This window comes from Branchiostoma floridae, chromosome 4 (genome assembly GCF_000003815.2).
Source record: "Branchiostoma floridae strain S238N-H82 chromosome 4, Bfl_VNyyK, whole genome shotgun sequence".
Taxonomy (NCBI): Eukaryota; Metazoa; Chordata; class Leptocardii; order Amphioxiformes; family Branchiostomatidae; genus Branchiostoma; species Branchiostoma floridae.
Window position 1 is genome coordinate 26,347,043 of NC_049982.1, and position 18,077 is coordinate 26,365,119.

Sequence of the window (18,077 nt, forward strand, 5' to 3'; positions counted from 1 at the left end):
ACATTGGGAGATTCTAACGTCTCCAATTAGTAGGGGAGATATATATAAGATGTTTAAAAATAACCCTTCTCTTTCATGAACTCTCGACGTCTCATCTCAAAATACAATATTATATTTATAATGTTATAAATTAGGTCAATTCTATGCATAAAATAATTTTTACGTTGCGAAATTGTATATAGAAATATATTAAGTAAAAATAAGTACCCCTTTTAATAGATGGTATCATTCACGCTTGCTCAGTAAGTTCTTGACCTGTCTTGACCTACCCGGCATCCAGAAAAAAGCCAATGATTATGTATTACTCCATACACTAGTCAACGGAACCATCGCGAAAAATGTCAAATTTGCTTTGTAGCAGCGGTGTTAGACTGAGAGCGCTTCCGGTCACAACTCACGCATGTTGTGGAAGAGGTAGGCTCCTATATATTCTCCTTATTAAGGATAATTTGTTGACATTTTGAACGTTTTTACCCCTTGCCTTGTCACCATGCGCTGGTCTCACCCCCCTTCCCATGATTTTCGACTTGCCGACCCAAATAAAAGACACCTTGCTGGTATAGCAACCACAGAAATATCGCGTATAATATTGTGTGATATCTATATCTATTTGGAAGAATATAACTCTCGTATGATTCTAAAAAAAAGTTGTATGTCGAATGGTTTACTTTATGAGGCATTAAATCGCGACCGGGCTCACATGACTCGGTTTTCGTCACCACGGGAGATGCCAACATGTCCAAACGCCGGAGGGGCGTTCCAAAAGCCTTTTTTTGAGCGGAATTTTCCACAAAATTTCATTAAACAATTACGATGCAGAAATTGACATAAAAAAGTAGAGGTATTGAATGTTTTCTTTTTATTAATCATGAGCTTGGAACTACGTAATTGACCCAGAAAATGTGACACATACTTTTAATGTGAAGGTTGCTTACCTCATCCGGTCAACTTTGGAATGAATTATGAAATATGATGAAACAAAATCTCATGTAAGCACCTTCACGGTACTGAGTGGGCATGTGCAGTGACAGTAAATTGTAAGTAATGTGTCAAAGGTGAAGGTCGCCAAACAGTACTCATTTCGGCCCTTGTCGCCATTTGCATAACGATGTGATTTGTTTATGTCTCAGGGGCCTTCACTTTTGACATATTACCCATAAATTTCTGTCGCAACCAAGGAGGTAAAAAATCTGATTTTTAACCTCCTTGGTCGCAACACATGCTAAATCGGAACAGTGAACATACCTAATACCTATATTAATAATTGAAGCAAGGTCGATGTGACCCTACTTGTTTTTTTTGTCAGCTATTTTCCTAAGGGCGCTACATATGTCAGGGGACAGTACCCAGGAGCTTTGGGCTTTGAGCCAGACACCCCACCGTTGCGCTATGCAATGGGATATTTTTTGTAACGTGCGAGAGTGATATTTTATGTGTGGTGCATTGTTCTCCACTTGTAAATATTGTATTATGGCAATCCAAATAAAATTTAATCAAATATTGATGGATGGCACTGTGATGCTGTGTTCTCAGTTGGAAAATGCATTGACAGGATCAGTGGAGGATACACAATCATTGATAATAGCTATGAATTCCTAAATGTTGTTTTTTTTCATTTCTTTTTTACCATCTAGGTATAGGTAGCAAGTCTCTTCATCTTGGACAAGCAACATCAAGAGGATCTAGGAAAATAAGGTAAATGTTTTCTTTGTGCTGATCTGAAACAGTGTTTTTTATTTCATCTTAAAAGTCATTCTCTTTTTAGCTATAGTCAGACCTAGATAAATGGGAACTTAACAGACAGGTGTTCAGTTTCTTCTGAAAAGGGTTTCGTAAAATATACTTTTAATTTTGTTGCGTTTGCAACGAAAGATCCGTTGTGCCAGTACTCTCAACTTTTACCGTTTTGCCGGCAGGTATCATCTACGGTCAGACCTGACCCCATTGGCTCCTTGGTCTGTACCTCGACCAATCAGCAGCAGCTTTCACGGCTTACCCGACCACAGGAAAGGCGGACACAGTATCGGTGCGTACTCACACACGACTCCAACTCTTGTCCTCGTAAACTTTTCTCCCTTCGGAACTGTTCCCAAGTCCGTGTGGATAAGACACTTTCATGGTGACGTCCCACAGCAAGGCGGAAAAGCAGAGTCTAAAGTAGAACAGTCGGTCAAAGCTTTGAAAGAAAAGGGGAAACAGAAGGCTGCCGAGCCGGAGCCACCGTTTGTCACTTCTCCCGGGAAGGAATTGGTCGTTCCGCGGAAGTCGCTATGGGTGCGGTTCGTGGAGGAGGTGAAGCACTATTATCACGGTTTCCGTCTGCTGTTTCTGGACTTCAAGGTGGCCGCGAGACTCTTCTTCAAGATGTGGAAAGGAATTTCCCTGACACGCAGGGAGTACAGACAGGTTAGTGAGGAATTGTGAACTGTGAAATATTTGTTACCTCTGCCTTATATTTTTGGTCGTGTGTATATATGTGTGTGTGTGGACGACCAGCATAACTCGAGAACGCCAGGATGGATCTTATCCATATTCAGTATGTGGGTAGGTCTTGATGAGACCTGGAACCTGAAAGGATGAGATTTTGGGCCCCCAAGTGGCTTGTTAGCAGCTTGTTACGGTATTGCAGCAGAACATTCTATTTTGATATCTTGAGTTTTGGACATGCTGTGGTACTAGTAGTGATTTTTGAGGTTTTTGGTGTATGGCTTTTGGGGCTGAGAGTAAGTTGTGTAGGTTTTGGCCCCAGCGGCTTGTTTTTGAACTGCAGGGGCCGGTTAGATTTTAAACTTTAAAGGGAATAACTCATGAAGGAGCTGACAGATCATCATGATTTTTGGTATGTAGATAGTTTTAGTGATGCTTCATACGGTTACACTTTAATTATGCAAATCAGAAGCTATTTTTCATAATTAATGAGTAATTTGTTTAAACCCTCTCAGTTCCATGAAAGGACTATTGTGACATATGATATTTGGAACTGAGGAAGAGAAGATCATTGATGTATAAATATTATGCAGATGAAGACCTAATTCGCATAATCAATGATAAAATACTATAAATAATCCTTTTGTGGTAAATGACGGGAATATCTTCCATGTGGCATTATTACAGGTGAGCATCATCAAACATTTATTATGCAAATGAGAACCTCATTTACATGCGCATTTGTATTGCAGTTCACTCGCACAGTGGCAGACCTGGGGCGGATCGTACCATTCTCCCTGTTCCTGATCATTCCCATGGCGGAGTTCCTCCTACCCTTCTATGTCAAGCTCTTCCCAGGCCTCATGCCGTCCACTTTTGAAGACAAAAAGACGAAGGTACCTTGTCTACCGTTTCTAATTTTCTATCTTTTATGCAAATTGAACCCATTATCAAAATGCTCCCACCGTTGATGGCATTAGTGTTCTACATATCTCCTGTTTATCTCCTGTTTTTAATCCTTAAACTGCCAAACCCGGATATATCCGGCACACATATACATGCCCTGTGTGCCGCACCCGGATATATCTGGGATAGCGTATTTGCACGTGTAGCTCGTGAACCCCGGAAGTTAGGGACTTCGGCGTTGTTCGGGGGTTTCTTTTGGGAGGTCAGCGGCCAACCCTGGCACTGATAGCATTTTATAAGGCTGAAACTCTGGCAGTTTAAGGATTAAGATTTATAATACCTTAGATGTATGTACTATGATTAAGCGGACGTATTTCTATAGACCGATTCTGATAGTCCATCATAGATAACAGAACAACCCATGTCCGAATGGCAATTAGCATTTCAACCTATGAGAGTGTGGCCCAAATTCTTGCTTTCTTATGTTTTTAATTATTTTGCATTTTTACATTTTGACAGAGGTGGGTACGGTCATGGCCCATGGGTTCCTGTTTGTTGTTTACCAAGTGTTTGTATGAAATTGTTGCTGCAGGATGAAAGGTTGCGCCAGCAGCTGCGTACTCGCCTGGACACAGCGCGCTTTCTGCTGAAGACGATGGAAGAGTTACCCGTAGAGACGCGGAGGCGGAGCTCGGGCAGGAAGTCTGTGGAGGACTTCATACAGTTCATGGACAGGGTCAGGACTGGTCCATTATTTTTTTGTCGAGGGGGAGGCTTATAGAATTTGCACTAGTCTTTTGACGATTACAGAAAATTAGCAATGAAACTTTATCAGTTCCTGAACTGTCAAAGTCTTTATGCCTGATATGCTCAAAGCAATAGACAGAATAAGTTCATACCGTATCATGCGTCTACTTTCTTCGAGCAATCCCTCCTGAATTTGCCATTACTACTAAGCATTTCCGTTAAGCTGTTAAGCTTTGCCAGGATCACCCCATGCAAACCCTTGCTAATCTGATTTTATTTGTTTTCTACAGCTGCGTCAGAGTGGTGAGCCTGCCCCTACTGAGGAGATCCTGAAGTACTCCAAGCTGTTTGAGGATGAGATGACACTAGACAACATGGAGCACCCATCCCTGGTGGCACTGTGTAAGCTCCTACAGCTCCAGCCAATAGGAACCAACAACTTCCTGCGCTTCCAGCTCAGGATGAGGCTCAGGACGATAAAGGCAGATGACAAGGTTGGTCAAAACATTCAAGTCTAGCAAGTGAAAATGATAAAAAAGAGGGTAAGGGAACTCTGTAACCTTTTGGGGGCTGTAGGTGCAATGAGCTGTTATATACTGTGTCTATGGAACGGAATTGGAAGGCAGAGCCCTTTCACCTCCTTTAACCTCCCCAGCCAAAGTCTGGCATCCATTTTTACAACTGGGTGGATATTCCCCTAACTCTTTTGGACAATCACAGTGAACAGCAAACCAAATGACTGCACTTTCTAGTATTGTTCAGTTGAACAAATATTCAAATTTCTTGGTCCAGTAGCAGGGTCCCCTGGACTACGCATGCTACATTTGGAGGGTATATGCATGTCACATTTGGAAGTATTTCAGAAAAAAAACATGAATAAAAATGTTGAGAAGGTATATGTAGTAAGAGAATGTTTGAGAATTTTAATGATTTTGGTGAAATTTCATCTATTTCTTCAGATGATCCAGAGAGATGGCATCAACACCCTGACAGCCAATGAGCTGCAGGTGGCGTGCCGTGCGCGGGGGATGCGAGCCCTGGGGATGTCTGAGGACCGGCTGAGGTTCCAGCTGTCCCAGTGGCTGGACCTGCACCTGAACGAGGAGCTACCCACGTCCCTCCTGCTGCTGTCCCGTGTGCTGTACCTCCCCGATAACCTGCCAGCTACAGACCAGCTGCAGGCCACGCTGTCCGTCCTGCCAGAGTCCATTGTAAGTCACGGTTTCTTCATCACGAAAACTTCAGAAACTTAACTCCAAATACTTTTCCCATCAATTGAATTATGTTCAGGGCTGTTTCTAGTGTTAAATTTTGGTCTGTCCCACTCATTCATTGTTTGGGAGCCTATGTTGATAATTGTCCTCGTTAAATCTGTCATTTTAAACTTACAAAAGTGCAGTTTTTCAATGTTATGTCAGGAAATTCAGATTTTTCATGCCAATGGAGAAGCACATTTCTATCGTTAGAAGGAGGGGCGGGTCCTGGAAACAGTCCTTATTAAATCATTATATATCGTTGGAATTATTATATACAATTGGAATTCTTGTTTATTACCATTTATGTTGTCTTAGGTTCTTGTTTATCTTTTACTGATGTTGAATATGTGGAATGAGATATGCTTGATTGAAATCAAATGGTCAAAATTGATATTTCAGTACTTTTCTTAAATCTTAAGTGAGCGTTTGCCTTGAATCTTTCCTACAATAGGACTAAAAAGAATATTTCTACTTTCTCCAGGAAAAAACAGCTCGGTTGAAGATCGCGGAAGCGGAGGGCGCGGTGGACAACAAGACAAAGCTGGATGTGATCCGTGCTGAGGAGGAGGCCATTCAAAAGGAGCTGGAGGAGAGGAAGGCTGAGGAGATGGAGAGAGAGGAGCAGGAGAGGAAAAAGGTAAGGCTGAGGAGATGGAGAGAGAGGAGCAGGAGAGGAGAAAGGTAGAGCTGAGGAGATGGAGAGAGAGGAGCAGGAGAGGAAAAAAGTAAGGCTGAGGAGATGGAGAGAGAGGAGCAGGAGAGGAAAAAGGTAAGGCTGAGGAGATGGAGAGAGAGGAGCAGGAGAGGAGAAAGGTAGAGCTGAGGAGATGGAGAGAGAGGAGCAGGAGAGGAAAAAGGTAAGGCTGAGGAGATGGAGAGAGAGGAGCAGGAGAGGAAAAAGGTAAGGCTGAGGAGATGGAGAGAGAGGAGCAGGAGAGGAGAAAGGTAGAGCTGAGGAGATGGAGAGAGAGGAGCAGGAGAGGAAAAAAGTAAGGCTGAGGAGATGGAGAGAGAGGAGCAGGAGAGGAAAAAGGTAAGGCTGAGGAGATGGAGAGAGAGGAGCAGGAGAGGAGAAAGGTAGAGCTGAGGAGATGGAGAGAGAGGAGCAGGAGAGGAAAAAGGTAAGGCTGAGGAGATGGAGAGAGAGGAGCAGGAGAGGAAAAAGGTAAGGCTGAGGAGATGGAGAGAGAGGAGCAGGAGAGGAAAAAGGTAAGGCTGAGGAGATGGAGAGAAAGGAGCAGGAGAAGAAAAAGGTAAGGACTTCACCTAGTGGTGGTTATGTGTACTGGTCCAAAACCATTTTTTTCTTGATGAACTGGTCTGGTTTATTCTTTAGTAGAGTTGTTTATACTATTGTATTTTTCCATATGTTGTACAGGCAGAGGCCGATGCCCAGAAGGCTGCTGAGAAGGAACAGCTGGTGGACACAGCGCCCCCTGTCCAGACTGAAGAGCAAACTGCAGCTGAGACCATGGTGGACAAGGCTCCCGAAATCAAATCAGAGAAGGTAATGTTTGTTTGTAAACAACCTTAAGACATTAACAAGCAAGTTTACAAGCTTGTTACTGACCGAACTGTAAGGTTTGATCCACTCACCCCCTTTTTGATAAATGGTTGTTCCTTCAAGTTAAAAGTGCTCAAGGTGTTACTCTCCACAAACACGGACCTCTTGCTTTTTGTCCCATTCGAGAGTACATCTGTAATCTACGTTGGGTACTCATTTTAACTGTGGAGTGAGAAAATAAGGTGTAGAGTGCCTTTCCCAAGGGCACAACAATGAAGTCAATAACCGTAGCCACAAGAACACATTGTCACAGGACCACCTTAACATGTTCAGCTTTAAAATGCTGCCTCAAATCCACTCTACGCAAAGTGTCCTTATGAAATATCAAAATATGCTGATCGCATTTCTCTTTTTCATTACAGAAGGAAGAGAAAGTCCTGGACACAGATCTCGAGGAGATCTCGGCTGCCCTGAAGAAGCTGGCAGCTGAGAAGGACACGACCTTGACTGTGGAGAGAGATGAGTTCAACGACCTGAAGGAAGAGTATGAGGAATTCAGACAGGTGTGTCATCTGTAGTAATTAGACAATGATCCTCTCATGACACACATATACCACATTCTCTGAACACATCTGTCAACTAGCATATGAAAAGTTTATAACTGCAAAAACACACTAACAGTACAAAAAAAATACCTACCCATAAATTAGTAGACTCTTCCATTGACCCCATGACCTGGAATGTCTGCCATCTGTCAGAGAAGGTTGATGAATGACTATTTCTATCAGCTCTGAACTTTACTTTCTGTCAATCCAGCAACTCTAGCCTGTTCCCTTCACTTCCTTTCACTCTCGTGTATCATATGAAAGTAACTGGGGAAACACAGACAAACAGACAGACACGCAAAAAACAATACCGGAAAGGTGGAAAGAGCATATGCTTTTCCTGTGAATGTAAGTACTCTATAGAAAATATAGCTAGTTTCATCTCAGAAAGAAATCCTTTCCCAGAAGTGTCTGGCTTTTTAACAAAATGTCCACTCACCCCATATGTTTCCCTTGTTGCTGTACTTGCTAACGCTTACATGTTAATTCCCATCTGTTCAAAGCTTGCTGTACTGATTTCTACCTTGCCATTCCTTACATGTTTGAATTCACAAAGCAGCAGTGGGTGGTGGTGGGCACAGGTTTCCAGGTATTGTTCTTTGGAGGAAGCCAAGCTTACTTCCCTGTCATTTCTGTCCAACACTCGCTCCTTCTTTTTGTCACGCATGCTTTTGTTGCATAATGTTATGTCTACCAAATATAAACTGGTGCTTGAATTTGTAGGTGACCTCTGCATGCAGCTACAGTTATTCATATCTTAAATCAACCCAAATTTCCTGCCACAAATATCATTAAGACAAATATTCCAAAAGATGTCAAATATCTATGTCAATGGAATATTGTTAATTCATTTATTTCAGTGATGGTTTGTTTCCACTTTGCGGTAGAAGCTAGGGAGAAAAAGGGGTTTTCACTGTATTTTGAATTTGCTGTTGAACACTATAGTAATACATTGTAGATGCATATTTGTTGTGTCACCATGAAAATCATCCACTGTAAAAGTATTAAAATTGAAATTTTTTAAAAATTCTTTGTATATTTAGTAACATCAACAAAGGAAGGTTTAAGTACATTGTATGAGTGAAAGATACTTGAGCTAGGTTCAGCTAAAATCTCTACAGAAATGGGATAGACCTACCAAATGAGTAAACTGTAGTGAGTGATGTTTCTTTCTTCAACAGGACGAGAAGAACCTGCGTAAAGTGGCGTCCAAGACGGGAGAGCCAATCAGCATCCCCAAGTCCACCCGCCGGCTGAAGGGCGTCGTGACGCGGATGTTCAACCGCATCGAGAACACCATCATGGAACTGGAGAACAGGAAGGAGCAGGTAGGATGGGGTTCTTAGCAATGATTGTTATGTTTCCCCCAAAGGTGTTACATATTGTTTTTGGTGATATGTTCTTCTTCTTTCATCTTCTTCAGTCATGTACCAATCAGAGCTTAGAACTGCCAACGACATCAGCATTTTGGCTGTTCCAACAAATACAAGCTAACTATTTGCTATTCCAGCAAATAGGAGTAAAATATTAGCTGTTCCAGCAAATATTAACAATTACAGGTTTGCCATAGCAAAATCTGTATTGTTTTAGTGAAAGACAAATTACTGGGAGGGAAACATTTTGCATTTTCTTGAAAATGTTGCCTTTTTAGTTTTACTCTTTCTTTCCTCCCTGTCTTCAGTATTAGGTGTTTTTATGAGTTGTGCCGGGTGATATTATACATCAGGTTTTAAACGGCAGTTTGGATTGACATACCAGCTGAGGTTTTGATTGGAGGCTTGGTCAATAGACATGATGATCCGGATGCTAAGAATGTGTTACAATGGCATCCCATTTATAAATACACATACTGAAATCGCTAATCCTGAATTTTAAGTTAATGTGGTTTAGGTTGATATCTACGTTCATTCATTTGGACACCTGTAGTGTCTAGTGCCACACCTGACAGCAAGTTTCCTTGCTGTTAGCAGGGTATATTTTTACAGGGAGGGTTTGCTACTTGGGACTATCGGCAGATGACAATTTCTACCCTGGCATGTACATGACATGTTACTGTGTTCTCCCAGGTGGAGGTCCAGTTGGAGCTGGATAAAGAGAAGGTACAGCTGATGGATGTACCAGAGAACACACCCATTCTGGACAGGATAGAGACAGAGAAGTAAGTCTAACTACACTGCAATGTTTGACTAAACCTTGTAAAGTATGTTAATTACGGTATGTGTTACAGCAAGCAATGTGAAACTGATGACATGTCTCACGTGTGAAGTCCCATCATGGAATATAGTGAATATATGAAATTTCCTGATAAGTCATTCAAATTAAGTCCTAATTTACTAAATCAAGTACCTAGTTATACCCACCATATCCTAAGGTACATACATGTCAGAAATAATAAAAATCCATTCATTCCTTCAGAAGTTGTTCCCTTCCAAATTCTAAAGAAAAAGAAATGACAATTTATGAAGGAACAATAGAGATATAATGAAGTGGAAATCAATTTTCCAAACTTCTTGTGTTATTTCTACACCTCCAAAGAAAAAATACCGGAAAAATGATATCTTCACAGCTATTGTGCATTATAAAGATTAAAATGTTAATGTTTACCAATGACATAATGCTTAAGATTTGATGTTTGCATAGACGTTCGTCCATAAAATCAAGTCAGTTTGGCCAATCTGGCAGTATTCTCTTCCATAGCATGCATCTATAGAATGGTTTAGAGAGTGTACATTTTGCGGTACATGCTGTATGTGCATGCTGTCCCTGTCACTGTTGTGGTTTATCTCCCTTTACGCAGTTTGACCTACTGTAGATATTGCTGATGGTGAAGGCTTTCCCTGACACATCATTGTTCTTGTCTCAGAGCACCTATAACTAACCCTTAGCTAACACACGTTTCTTGTGTTGTTGTTGTTGTTAGATTTATGAATAAACTAAATGTACTGCTGGTGATCAGCCCCCCTCCACCTACTTTACCTTATTTTATTTAAACACACTTGTCATTTCATTGTCAAAGTCATCTCAAAGTGCACCCTCACTTCATACATATGCATGTATGTCAAATCCAATGGTTATGTTGTACATGTTGTGTTCTATGCCATTTGACTATAGGTCATCCTCATGTACTAATATGTAGCCATCTCAAACCATAAGCAAATAGGATAGACTGACTGAATGCAGCTATAGGACTTTCCAAAGACTACAGATGCAGAATGCAGTGACCGATGATGATGATAGACTGACTGACATGTTTGACATTTTCCGAGTACAGGTTAAAGAATGCCAATACAGATCTGACAAGTAGTTAATGATAGAAATACATAATCTGACAGAGAAGACAAAGATTACCATAGCTGCACATTTTTGTACTTAATAGTGCTGTAATTGTCATGTACTATGTTTAGTTTGGAGACTTCATACGCATACTAGTCACTTATTTGTATCCACTCATTCTCCCATCAGATCATCACCAAACCAGTCTACTGTCTTCTCCTCCTGTCTTTTTTCCCCTTTCTTCTTTCTTAGATCTTTTCCTGAAATTCCTGAAAATAAAGTGAGATAGAAACCAAGGTCGTTTTATTAGATAAGGACTGAGCTCATCATTAAGACCCTGCTGCTCCGATTGTTTCGCCCTGCCAAGTCCCACTGTGTTCTTTTGTCTACACCCTGGCACGGCACTCCTTCGTATAGAACAATCAGACGGATACGTCCTTGGTAAACCCTGCAGTCTGGTCTTATGTAGCTTTTACTTGTTAAATTCAAACTTACAAAACTGGTGTGATGTGTGCCTACAGGAGTTTTTCAGCATTTGAGCCCAGTGGAGTATTGTGGTAGTAGTATACTACCCATTTTGTTGATCTGAAATTAGTAATAAGCAGGTAGCTGAAACAACTAACTAATGGACAGCTTTATAGAAATTGCTAAACTTTCTTTCCAACATTGGATCGATATAGGAACTTACCCTAAATTTTCGGTCAAATCCCATCGACCTTGTCCCTTGTTCCGGACGTCACTGCTGGAGATAGAGAGGGTGGTTCTGTGACAAGGTCGACGAAGTTTGACGAAAATTTCGGGGTAAGTTCCTATATTGATTCAGTGTTGAAAAAAAGTTTAGCAATTTCTATAATGTATTCTACCAACACAGATGAACTTTCATGCTAATATAATGGACAGCTTATTTATTAGTATATATTGAATTGACTAAGGATTTTGCACTGTTTCAATATGTGTTCTCTTAGATTTTTGTAATAACTGTTTTGTGCACACTCATTGCTGTATCATGATATCTTCAACTGTAAAAATTATATATTAGTTTGACAGGGCTTGAAAAGTCACCAGTGTAGGTACATTGTTGTATTTGTTGCTTATGGAAAATTTAGCTATGTAAACTAAAATATTTCGAGCCCTGTTGGACTACATGTGTGTTATTTGTCACTTTCTGTATTTCTTGTATTTCTGTGGACATTTCTCACCACAACCTACCACCCTTTATTCTGTACTTTACAGTGTTACAAGCTACAAGCATTTTGTGGGCTCTGAACCAAGTGTGTTTGGGACAGAATAGCAATTTGAAAGTTCTTCACTTACAACCAGGGAGTAACATAACAGGCGATGTTTCGGTAGCTGTCTGTCACCTTTGGCAGGACAATACTGATGACAAGATCTCTTTGCACTGCGCCTATGTGTTGCTGCTAACAGTAACAAATGTGGTCTGAAATGCTACGTATTGTGTCATACACAGCTATTGTATGACACCAGCGACACCTAGCTGCAGTGCAAAGTGAATTAGTCATTATTGCCCCGAAGAAGTCGATAGACTGTCACAGAATCGTCAGCTGTTGTGTTAATCTTTTGACCAACCTGATAAAGTAATTCATGGATGTGCTAGGAACAGTTTGGATGAAGGATCAGGAAGGGAAAAGGATAGGATTTTTTTTTAAAGTCTTAAAAAATGGAAAAAGAAAAACAGAAAAAGTGAAAATTGGAAAGCAGCTAGAGATCTAGAAGACATAACAAGACAGAAGCTGTGTTGACATTGTCCAATGCGTTGTTGTTGTTTAAAAGGTTTACCCCATCTTGTCTAGGTGCTGGACCAGCCCTACATGTACTGCTAACCACAAGCACACCAGGTATGGCCTCAAGCATGGCCACTGTTTCTACTGCTTACAGCTGTATAGATCAGCTACTGCATGAGGAAAGTAGACATTGGGTAGCTTATAACACTGACACCATACATGTAGCTGTTCGTATTAACATAGATAGGTGATTTTATAACTGTACAGCATTGTCAAACCATTGAGTTTTTGTTGTTGTTTTTTTTCACTGGTTTTTGACTGGTCCAAACGTTGATGGAAATAAAACAACGGTTGTGAAAAAGAGTCTCTTTATTGAATAGTTAATGAAAAATATAGATGCTCTTTTTCACAACCCTTGTTTTATTTCCACTGACCGTTCTGTCACCTTGCTCTGGGAAATTCTGACTGGTTCAAACATTGGTGGAAATGAGACAGTTGTAAAGTCTCTTTATTCAGTCATGTACCAACCTGATGAAACTATTTACACCATTGCCAAGTTATGATGGAGTGTGCTACACTTGGACTGTTGCTTTATAGTCTGCCATACACTTGCAAGCACTATGGCTATGTACAGTCATGTTCCTTGCACTGTTATTATACATATTACTAGTGTTTACATCCCTCAGTCATAGCCTCATAGGTTACTTGTTTCCTGTGAAAAGTCAACTAGTCTACAATGTTATAGTTCTTCATAGCAAGGAAGTTCAAATAAATTTTTAACCTACTAGCCCATAGCTTGCTCATACAGTCACAGCAACTGCCAAGTTAGAAAGTTACTGGTAGCACTTATGAAAACTCAGGACATGCTTCACTACCAAGCCAAAACTCCCAATGATTCTGTGATTTGTTCAGACAAACTTAGAATAAACAAAATACAAAACATAAACAGACCAGCAAGGAGCGTAGGTTTTATGTGTAAAGATCTCCACTGGATGTAGAAAATTTCTTAGGGCAAACTTTTTCTTGAAAGATCAGATTGTGTATCTCTGTACTTTCACCATTTTTTTGTTACAGAACATTGTCTTTTGCTCTCACTGCCAGGCCAAATTTAATTTTTCCTATCTAATAGTTTTCTTCTCCTTACTACTCCTGTTCCATACATGATACAGGTAGAGAACTGTCCTAAATAATGATAGAATGTTGTAGATACAAATTTAGATGGCTACAATGCTTTGTTACCTTTAGTTTAAAAGTTTGCTCCCATGTGAGGCCAGTAACATACAAGAAGTGAGCACTGTTTAAGTCTGTATTAATCAAATACTGACACTACTAACACAATTTTTGTTTTTTAGTACCATGTTTTTGTAGCTCTTGTAATCTGCTTGAATTAAGGTGCTTTTGCCAATGATACTAAAATGCTAGTTCCTGATTACATTCAACCATAAATAATAAGCTTTATAGCATCATGCAAGAGATTTTAGACATCACATAGACATTGTGATTACATGAAATTGCAAGTTTTTATAATGTTTGCTTTTCAAAGAAATGTTTTGCATGTTTACTATGATGTCAAACAGAATATCATTTTATTAGTATTACCTGGCAGCAGGAATCAAGCACTGGAAGAATATGATTCATAAGGTTCTGTGTACACTAATGTGCAATAGAGTATATTTTGTACATAAGTACTACAAGCATCTTGTTCATTAAATATTACTTGGTTTAGTGTCATCAGGAACTGTTGTAGGTATTTCAGTGTCACTCATGATCTCACCTACTAACTCATATCTCCCTCCCACAACCCTTAAATCTACATGTACATAAAAATGTATTAGCTGTAACCATTTCACGTGTGATCTACCAGGGAGTGTCTGGTCACCTTAGAGGAGCTGGTGGAAGTCTTGAAGAAGATCAAGAACATGGACACAGACATGGCAGCCGACAAGAAGCTGGAGCACATCGCTGAGATCCTGGATGATGACCATGACGGACAGATCCGCTTGAACGAAGTGAACAAGGTGAGACTGGAGCTTAAGTTACCTACATGTATGTGAAGATGGAAGTATATTGTTTTGGTGTGTTTTTGCTTGTCTATTTGTGTGTGTTTGTCGTAATTTAGATATTACAGAGCGGCTGGATTTGAGGCAGAAAATGGTGTAACTGCAGACTTGCAGGATGGGACCGTTGATTTGGCCTGGGTCCAAAGTTGTTGCTGTAGGCTTAGCTTGGGTCCAAAGTCCCATAGGATAGCTGGAAAATATTAACTAACTGACAGGTAGTGGGCATGTTCTGAAATTTTTCACAGAGATTTGGGATTTTTCTCGCAGGCGTTGCATATGATCCTGGAGGAGGACATTGACCTGTCGGAGTCGCAGCTGAGGGAGGTGGTGAAGCTGCTCCATGTGGAGGAGGATCTGGAGGAGGAGGAGGACAGGGAGAGGGACAGGCTGGAGAAGGAGCGGGAACTGTGGTCTCAGCAGCAGCCTCGGGAAGAAGAGAAGAAGCAGAACTAAGACATAGACTATCGCTGGCTGACAGAAAAGTCGATTCAGAAGTAGCTGTGACAAGCATGCTTTTCTAATCAGAAGTTGAAGGCATTACAGATTATCTTGAAAAGATATAGACCAGAGAATATTGGGACACTAACAGGAAGTTAGGTCAAAGGTCCCAGAAAAGTCCAACAATAGGTTATCTCATTTCCTGTCTTAAATTTTCTGCTATATACATGTCTACTGCCTTACTCTAGGTGTCCTCTATCCTGTCCCCTGTACTAACTGCAAAAAGTGTCCGTAGGAAGCAATATCTGTTGAAAGGGCATGAACTTTGAGCCTTGACACCTCTAGGTTGAAGTTGGTAAAGCTGGTGTCAAAGGAGCTAAAAGCTGTCAGAGTCACTCAGTTCTAAATTATACTTAAAAAAGACAGTCAATTGTACATTTTGTGCAGATTGGTGGTGACTATGGGAAAAACATGTGTCAGAATATATGTCTTAAGCAAGAGTGTGGAACCATTTCAGGACAAGTACCAAAGCTGTCTTAGATAAAAGATTATATATATACACAGACCCCTCCAGAAGAATATTGTTTTGAATTGTGATGAAAGCTTTTAAGACTAGTGGGATAACAACAGGCAAGGATATTGACGATATTTATCCTTATTCCCAGTACTGCTCTACTAACATCCTTCATGTGAAAGCGTTCTAGATGTCAACCGCTTGACTAATAACTTGAGTATGTATGTGGCTATACATTATTCACATTTGTCATGAGTACAAGAATGACGTATAAACTCTACCAAAGTCTGACTGTAGTATATGTCTATGAGGAATACATGTATAACACAGAGAAATATAAAGATATAACGAGTAAGATTTTTCTCAATATTTAGAAGAACCTTTTGCAAAGACCTATGATGTTTATTTAAAGGTATAAATTGTATATGGATAGTTTGATGACAAAAATGCTTTAGACATCTTACAACGCTACATATGTTTTGAAATTGCATTGTAAATACTAGCTACCACCAGAGGACCATCACATGTCCTAATGTTCTCTTACAAAATCAATGTATATATATATCATAATTATGTTAGAAGACTGGTTGCCCTTGAGAAGTGGACTTCCTTTAATATTGACTGCTGTGAAGTGTGGTGTATGTATCGTTGTCATTTTCAGAATTTGTATGTTTGTAAATTATTCTATGTGAGGTGAGAAATTTGACATAATTGTTGGTATGCAAGCTGGTGTGTTACGCTGAAGGGCGTTTATATCAGCTATGCAAATACAGCAAGTACATTGCAGTTTCTGAGATTGGAGAATTTCGTACAGACATATTGAAAGGAGAAATGTGTCTATTGCTCCAGATCCAAGGTTGGAATAAGGTCTTGGAAAAAGAGAAACGATTCTTGAGTTCCTACAAGTTAAAACAGTGGCAAATCCCCCCCTCCACTGTAAAATGAAGACCTTACTGAAAGCCATTATTATTGAATGTGTATATTTTGTTCAAAGGAAAGTTATTGTTCTCAGAAGAATATTTTCATGTTATTTCAAATTATCCTGATTTTTTTGCACTCAAATTCGTGTAGATCATATTTATGGAACACCCTGATTTGCATTTTTGTTTAACCCTTTTCATGCGATCTAACCCATAGCCAATGCAAATTTGATGCCAAATGGCGACCTTAGCAGGATGAAGCATTTACATGCTTGCCTGAAAATTTCTATGGATATTTCTATTATATTACTTGCTCCGTTAAGACGGTTGCATTTTGGAAGAACATACGAAAGCCTTTGGAAGGCAATACATCTTTTATATTATTTTCCTATTGATGAAATGAAAGATTTATTTCAAAGATAATTTATCATATTGTGTGTATATGTCATTCATTTTGTATATCTGTGAATGAACACTGTCCCTGTGCAAATTTAAGCAGCACATTGTAAAAATTATTTGTGATGTCCGACCCTAAACCTGACAAAAAGGATGCCAAATATACTGTGAAAGGGGAAATGTTTGCAGTGGTTTTATGTTTAAGTGGTTTTCACAGCAACCACGAACTTAGGACCACAGCCAAAATTTTGCCGACCTACGCCATTCATTGTTTCAATTGTAAACTTAAAGCCATCATGAAATCTCCATTTTCTCCCTACCATGAAAGTAAATCTCCGCAAACGTTTCCACTTTTACAGTAGATAGCACTGTATGTTGCCAATGTATTGCTATTTGAAGGAGTTTAGAAAAAGGAATGCCCACATCACAATCATATTTTTTTGTATCCTTCATATAGTAGTACAATGTCTACAGCTTTCAGGATTTTTTTGTCAAACAACGAAAAGTTACAACTAAAATGCTGTCAAATGTGAGAATAAATGTGAATGTATTTGTGTGTTAACATTGAATGAATCGTTATATTTTCCATATTTACTTTGGGAGAGAAAATATGATAGAGATGGCTTTCTCGTATGCCACTTGTTATGTTGCAGAAAAAACAAGATGTAAATCTGTTAAGAACTCACCAATTTTACTTGGTTCTCCGATTGTAAAGAATGATGATAAACTTCAAATCTAAAGTTTAACAAAGCCAAATTCAAATCTGTAATTTAAAGTAAAGTCTGCAGAATGTACCTCGGTGCACAAAATTTCAAGAAGTGAGTTCTTCACTTGGAAAATGAGAATCCAGTTACAGCATTGAAAACAAAATTCTGAAAAATTATTGATAAACACATGAACTACAATCTGCTAAATATGATGAAGTGAGACTTCCTGACAGTACAGTTTATATACAGTCATATGTTAGCTGCTCACAGGACACATGGGGGCCCTTTGAGTCCATACAGATGGAAGTTGGTGATAGGAAAACACATGACTTGGCTTTTTTTCAACTATAGACATAGTTTTCTGGGTTATAATAATAATGGTGATAGCAACTAAAACACAAGCAATCAGACCCAAATAGCTATCAGAAAAAAAGATCTATATAGTAAAACAAAGCCTGGGAAGTCTGCAAAGAAGACTAGCTTAGTCTGAATCAGGATCCCACTTGCCTTCCTCATTTTTTTGTTCTTTAGATCTGATCACATTTGTGGTTCGATCGCCACATGGTTGCAAACTGAAGGCAT

The 18,077-nt window shown here is 39.7% G+C and overlaps 1 protein-coding gene across 4 annotated transcripts; it reads left to right on the plus strand.

Moving 5' to 3' along the window:
• Nucleotides 1-229: 229 nt before the first annotated feature.
• LOC118414149 (mitochondrial proton/calcium exchanger protein-like) lies at nucleotides 230-15,562 on the plus strand. 4 transcript variants are annotated; one of them, XR_004830913.1, is made up of 17 exons: nucleotides 230-414; nucleotides 1,635-1,695; nucleotides 1,917-2,406; nucleotides 3,180-3,323; nucleotides 3,926-4,069; nucleotides 4,371-4,574; nucleotides 5,040-5,291; nucleotides 5,818-5,973; nucleotides 6,715-6,843; nucleotides 7,263-7,403; nucleotides 8,005-8,034; nucleotides 8,627-8,773; nucleotides 9,512-9,603; nucleotides 12,530-12,574; nucleotides 14,325-14,478; nucleotides 14,788-15,303; nucleotides 15,335-15,562. XR_004830913.1 is itself a non-coding variant. In XM_035817982.1 (16 exons), the coding sequence occupies exons 1-16, from the start codon at nucleotides 339-341 to the stop codon at nucleotides 14,971-14,973; spliced, it is 2,451 nt and encodes an 816-aa protein (XP_035673875.1). In that variant the 5' UTR covers nucleotides 230-338; the 3' UTR covers nucleotides 14,974-15,562. The 4 variants fall into 4 exon arrangements, 3 of the variants coding, with proteins under 3 accessions (XP_035673875.1, XP_035673877.1, XP_035673876.1); XM_035817982.1 differs by having other exon boundaries at nucleotides 14,788-15,562; XM_035817984.1 differs by lacking the exon at nucleotides 12,530-12,574 and having other exon boundaries at nucleotides 14,788-15,562.
• Nucleotides 15,563-18,077: the final 2,515 nt, after the last annotated feature.

What these genes read in the sequence shown, in the direction of transcription:
- LOC118414149 (XM_035817982.1), top strand. Translation starts at nt 339, where the DNA reads ATGTCAAATTTGCTTTGTAGCAGCGGTGTTAGACTGAGAGCGCTTCCG. An exon ending in CACGCAGGGAGTACAGACAG is followed by an intron (nt 2,407 to 3,179) that starts GTTAGTGAGGAA and finishes TTTGTATTGCAG; the next exon opens with TTCACTCGCACAGTGGCAGA. An exon ending in TCATACAGTTCATGGACAGG is followed by an intron (nt 4,070 to 4,370) that starts GTCAGGACTGGT and finishes TGTTTTCTACAG; the next exon opens with CTGCGTCAGAGTGGTGAGCC.